Raw genomic sequence first — 6,601 nt, 5'->3', positions numbered from 1 at the left:
CACTATGTTGCACATCTGAAACTAATATAACATTATATGTCAACTACAACTGAAATTTAATTATTGAAAAAATAATATTGTAATAAGTTTGCACAGCGATAGATAATTACTAGAGTTAGAGAGGTGATCACATTGTAAGGTATAAAAATGTTGAATCACTATATTGTGTACCAGAAACTAATATGATTAATATAATATTGTATACAAACTAGCTGGTTGGGACATTGGAACAATAGGAATAAACTAGGAATGTCCCACATGAACCAGACATATAACCAAGCAAGTCTGACCCAAATGGGCTGATGGTCCAGGTGGAGAAGACATTGTTCCTGCTCTCTGGGAGCTCACATACCAAGAAAGGAGAAGTAGGTGTGATTTGATGGAACATTCTGTGACTGTGAACTCCATATTTGGCAATGTACGTGGGGTGGACTTGGATTTCCCGTTCATCCATGTGGTTAAAATAAGAACTCAGAAAGCTCATAGCACCCAAAACTCTGGCTCATCTTGAAAGACTGTGTGACACAGATCACTGGACAGAGATCCTGCTGCCTGTTTCTCTTGGGAAGTCTGTAAACATGAAGCTGTTTCTGGTTCTCATTATTCTGCTGTTTGAGGTGCCCACAGGTAACTTGTCCCAATGTACCATGAAATCCTAGGAGATTTTATGGTCCATAGGAGTGGGGTTGGAGCCTTTAAGATTACTGGCATCTTGCCAATATCAACAAAAGTACCCACTATCTCGGGTGCCTGACTTGAGTCTGTTTCTTGGAAGAGAGCATCTAGAGAAGTAACAAGAGGTCAGGGCGATACTCTCAGAGTCCTCTCCAGACGTAGAAATGAGCCCATCATCTTGAATTACCTTTATAATGTACAACAGAGTTTTCACTCAGGAACCTGGTCCTTTCTTTTTCTATTCGAATTCATGTTTGGCCTATACTACAACAGTAAGAACAGCACAAGCTTTAGAGTCATGTAGATATGAGGTTAAAATATGTCTTCCTCACTGACTATTGTGTGAGTTGAGCTAATACTCACTTTGAACCTCACTTTTCTCACCTGTTGAGTATAATGACTCAATTTCATAATAATTATATTTCGTGACCTTACAAATGTGAAGCACCAAATTCTTTCTTGCTGCTGTAGAAAGGCACATATGGTCTTTTTGTGGCTCTAAAATACCTTTCTAACCTTCAGAGATGCTCCCTGGTTCTGGAGTTTAGGGTAGGAAGAACCATATCTTTGTTCTCCATCTTTATTCCATGGGCTTGTCTAAATTTGTGTACAGGAGCAAATAAAGAACCGGAAACAGGAGACTTAGGATCTCAGTGCAATACTCTGAATAGGTGACAATTTGGATCTCTAGAGACACAGGTGTACATGGAATTGAGTTCGATCCCTGGGCAATACATTTATCTGAGATCAAAAGGAGGATAAAGGGAAGGAGAGAGAAAGAGGGCAGGTTATAGAGAAGTCATAGTAGCTGAATCCTAGGGAAGGAGTTCTCAATGGCATTTATTGCTGAGACCCATGTGGTCTTGGCAGAGGGAGATTTCTGCTACTCATGTCAGTGTGACACCCAAGATTACTGTTAACTTAAAAAGTCCTGTCTTTGATACTCTTTAAAAGTTAATTGGCTCTGAACTGTGCCATGGTGACAAGTTGGTACTCTCTGGACACTGGACTGGAGTAAGGAGAAGGGAGTGCTGACTTTGTAGCATGGAAGACAGTCAGATTTGCCAGCATCCTAGGGGTGGGACTAGCTTCAGTCGATAACCATAAATTAAGCTCTATCTTCTCTATTCTCATATAAGTTCTAATGCTCTCAGAGCCAATTGAGTATTGGCTGGGAACTGGAGTTTTGTATGTCCTTCATTCAAGATGATTTTCAAGGAGGAGGGTCTGAGTTTTCTTGTATCGGCATAAGGTTCACTTTGGGACCACAGGAGGCCATTGCTTGTGGGGGAACACATACCTCTTCCCCTCTGCCTCAGGAACTAATCTGGGTTCAATGTTATTTCCTGTGCACAGATGCCGCACGACCCAAAAAATGCTTCAGTAATATAACAGGCTACTGCAGGAAGAAATGTAAAATGGGAGAAATATACGAAATAGCATGTCTAAATGGGAAATTATGTTGTGTTAATGAAGATGAAAACAAAAAATACCAGGAATCTGAAAAGTCACCTCCATTTTCAATACAGTCTGATCAGAAGCAGGACTATGCCATTTTACCCACTATCACACTTGTCACAGTCCAACTATAAATAAAGTGCTTGTTCTACTGGTCTCCACTCTTCCTAAATCAAAAGTGCCACCTAATTCAACAGGCTGGGGCAAGAGATTTATCTACTTCTTTCTGTGAACTTGATTTTCCACATAATAAAGTCTTATGCTTTTCCATGGATTTATTTATTTATGTATTCATTCACTTTTTTTGAATACTTCATACATAAATGAATAGTTGTCATATTTCAGGCATTATACTAGTAAGATGGGTGATACAGAGATAAAGTAAACATGCTGGTAGAGGTAGAAGTTAGCCCTTCCATTTTCTAGCATTTCCGGTATTACTCCTCTTTTTAATGAAGTTTCTCATGTCTAAGCAGATATGAATGTCCCCAACTTTGTGTGTGTAAGGATGAGTACAGAGGATTTTTTTAACAACCAGTAATTCATTAGAGGAAGGTAAGCTATTTGCACAATTTCAGAACATTTATTGGAGCAGGTCTAACGGGCAGTAATGGCAGCTAGTGATAATTCCAATGTATCATTTGAAGCTGATTTAATGTGCATGCTCACTAAATTTCCATTTTTAGTAGCAATTTGAATATCCAGTTGTCGCAATTTTTAGATATACATTACTCTTAGGATCTTTGAAAACATCGTCTATTCTGTTTGTTTCACTAGTGTAACTTACTGTGTTTCCCAGTAACCAGAGTGAGTTAAGTTTGTCAAGGAGAAGAGAGTGTCAAGTGCTGATATGTCAAGATGAGGAATGAGAACTGACCAAGGTCCTCACCAGACATGCACTAGCCCCAGCTCATTTCTCAGCTCCATGGTCCCTTAAGGTGGGCCTACTAGGTGACAAATGGCATATCTCTTTTTTATATTTATATTACTTACTTAAATCCTCACAAAAGCACTATGAAGTAGAAATTAATACTACTCTTTTTTCAAATTGGAAAACCACAATTTCAGGAACTGACAATGTGCCTGATGTAAAGAATGAGCTAGGATCTACCCAGGTCTTCATGAACCTCAGAGTAAAGGTCTCAGCCATTGTGCTAATCGGCCTCTCCAGCTGCCCTCTTTGGGTCAATCTTTCGGAGACTGAAGACAACATACTCAAATACATAATATTGCTTTGTTCACAAAATTTATTTGTCATGCACTTGGCTGAACATCTTCCCCCCGTCCACCTGCTTGCCTACTTACCACTCAGAGAGAAGCCTACTAAGAGAGCAGCCTGTATTGAGAGAGTTCATATTTCTGACTTCTACAGATGACATTATTACATCCTAAAAGTCATACTGCCTCCCTGAACACACACACTTACACAAAGTCTACACTCATCCCTCCAGGAAAGAGACCGATTGGCAAAACAGACATGCACCAATGCAGAGGAACCCCCACATCAGCTGCCTTTATTGTCTGCCTTTATGCCTCAATATACATATCACCAGATAGTTGCAGGACAATAAACAATATAAAAGAGAAGAACTTAAAGGAACAATCAAAATAAATGACTTCAAATGAAATACACTAATACTGATGATGACAGAACAGAATTATTAAAATTTATAAAAGTGACAGATTGACTATATAAAATGCACAACATCTTCATAACAAAATTCATGCAAGAGAAGGTGCAAGCCAGTATATGATTAAAAGATATTAGAGTAGAAGAAAATTTATAAATGCATTACATATCCATGAGATATAAAGAATGTTTATAAATCAACAAGAAAATGAAATATGACCTTGTAGAAAGCAGACAAATGATATAGTAACAAGACATGAAAGCACCTCTTCCAGAAGGTTGATATAAATTCAGAAATATAACATTCCTTTTTCTTAAGTATATTTTATTGATTATGTTGTTACAGTAGTTCGAATTTTTTCCCCTTTGCTCCCCTCTGCCCCGTACCCCCTTTCCCTCCAGCAATCCCACCCCCCTTAGTTCATGTCCATGGGTCGTGCATATAAGTTATTTGGCTTCACTCTTTCCTGTATTATTCTTAACCTCCCCCTGTCTATTTTGTACCAATCGATTATGCTTCTTAATCCTTGCACCATTTCCCCATTTCTCCCCCTCCCCACTCTCAGCTGATAACTGTCCAAATGATCCCCATACTATGATTCTGTTCCTACTCTGGTTTTCTTAGTTAGATTTTGTTTTTATTTTTTAGGTTCAGTTGTTGATAGTTGTGAGTTCGTTATCATTTTAGTGTTCATAGTTTTGATCTGTAAGTCACTTTGACATTTCAGATAATAATGGCTTGGTGATGATGAACTCGTTTAGCTTTACCTTTTCTGGGAAGCACTTCATCTGCCCTTCCATTCCAATTGATAACTTTGCTGGACAGAGTAGTCCTGGTTGCAGGTTGCCTTTCATCACATTGAATACTGCTTGCCAGTCCCTTGCTGCCTGCAAAGTGTCCTCTGAGAAATCAGCTGATAGTCCTATAGGCAACCCCCTGTAGGCAACACTCTGCCTCTCGCTGCCCCCAGGACTCTCTCTTTATCTTTCACCTTTGGCATCTCAATGATGATGCGTCCTGGTGTGGTCCCTTCTCGGTCCAGCTCGCCCAGGACCCTCTGTGCTTCCCAGACCTGTATGTCCATCTCCTTTTCAAAATTTGGGAAGTTTTCCTCATTTTTTTCAATTCTTGCTTCCTCATTCTGCACTGGTCAACTGTTTTTTTTCTTCCTTATGTTCCAAATCATTGATTTGAACCCAGGTTTCCTTCCCTTCGCCATTGGTTTTGTGTGGATTTTCCTTCGTTTCACTTAGCATAGCTTTCACTTCTTCCCTTATGTGTCTGCCATACTCAAGCATATCTGTCAAGCCTGTGAGCATCTTTATCACCAGTGTTTTGAATTCTGCATCTGTTAGGTTGTCTATCTCCTCATCTGTTAGGTTGGCTATCTCCTTGTCGCTTAGTTCTCCCACTGGAACTTTGATTCGTTCCTCCTTTTGGGCCATACTTCTCTGTCTTATTCTGACAGGCTCCTGTGTTTGTTTGCCTCCACACCCCAGGTAAAGCTGTCACTCCTGTTACATTGTAAGGGGCAGAGCCTTAGGGATTCGTCAGTACAGGGCGACCTGTTTCACCACGTTGTGGCACTGTATGTGGGAGAAGGGTTCGAGAGGGAACAATGCCACCTGCCCAGCACTCGCCCCTTTTCCAGGCACCTCTCCCACTTCCACACCAGACTGGTGCCCCTCTAGTTGCTGCCCTGGCTGTCATTCCAAGAGTGGTTGCGTCTGCAGACGTTCTAGGACCGTGGGGATCCTTTAAGCAAGCAGACTCTGCTGAGAGACTGGTAGTTTCTGCCTTTGCCCCAACCCCCACTGGTCTGCACAGTCAGAAGCAATGAGGCTTGATTTTCCCCAGTGCTGGGACCATGAGCTGCTAGGTCTGGTGAGGAGCTGGGAATGCTCCCCAGGTGTCCTGTCTGACTTTAAAACGTGTGACTGCACTTTCTGCCGGCCTGCTGCTGCTGCTGCCACCACACTGAATCCTCTCTGCCCCAGGTCCGCCCCTCCTACCTGTCTGGATGAGTATTTCTTCTTTATATCTTTGTTTGCTGGACTTCCATGTAGTTTGATTTTCTGGAACTTCTGGTTGTCTCTATTTTTGAGGTAGTTGTAGTCCTTCTTAGTTGTGGAGGGAGATGCAGCGTGTCTGTCTATGGCTCCATCTTGACCGGAAGTCCTATAACATTCCTTTTGGGATAATCTGCTTTTAATCCAGTTAGGGTTGCAATTTGCTATACATTACTGTTTCTTCTTATTGTGCTGCATTCTTGAGATCCAAGTATACTAGGAATATGTCTTATATTTTAGGAAATTCATATTTGGACCTCTATTTTTGTGTTTTGACAATAATTTTAAAACACTATACAAAAACATAAAAATATATAGTGTGTGAATTAATATTGGCCCATAAATTGTATTTGCTTAAACAGTAAAGACGTAAGTAAATTAGCTTTAAGTGTGCCACTTGACTGTTGCTCTCTCTTTTTCTTTCCAGAGCTATTAAAAGATTAAAATATTTAAAACAAACAGTGTCATGTTTTTGTCTCCCACCTACAGTAGGTTTCAGATCATTTTATAAAATCAAAATGAGGCCAAATTTTTATTTTCTTTTATCATTTTCGGTAGTTAAATAATAATACCATGAGAGATGGATCTAAAATAGACAAGAAGCACCTGTGGCCTCAATACATGCCAAAATGAGAATTTCCTCCAGAGGTCAGTAGTACACAAGATAAAAGAGAAAGAGCATATGTTAGTGAAGGGAAGTAAATGGTTAATTCATAATTAGTGAGTCTGGTTTCAGCAGATTGGTCGGCGGTCAGAACAGGCCTCCAG

General features: G+C 40.3%; 1 protein-coding gene across 1 annotated transcript; it reads left to right on the top strand.

Moving 5' to 3' along the window:
- Window positions 1-578: 578 nt before the first annotated feature.
- On the top strand, window positions 579-2,267 carry LOC150003379 (beta-defensin 128-like). Its single transcript, XM_090285035.1, has 2 exons — window positions 579-627; window positions 2,032-2,267. The coding sequence occupies exons 1-2, from the start codon at window positions 579-581 to the stop codon at window positions 2,265-2,267; spliced, it is 285 nt and encodes a 94-aa protein (XP_090141161.1).
- Window positions 2,268-6,601: the final 4,334 nt, after the last annotated feature.

Source organism: Furipterus horrens, unplaced genomic scaffold (assembly GCF_987537825.1).
Source record: "Furipterus horrens unplaced genomic scaffold, mFurHor1.1.pri manual_scaffold_8, whole genome shotgun sequence".
In the NCBI taxonomy this organism is placed as follows: Eukaryota; Metazoa; Chordata; class Mammalia; order Chiroptera; family Furipteridae; genus Furipterus; species Furipterus horrens.
The sequence above is the reverse complement of the archived record's forward strand: the minus strand, read 5'-3'. Positions and strand labels throughout refer to the sequence as shown.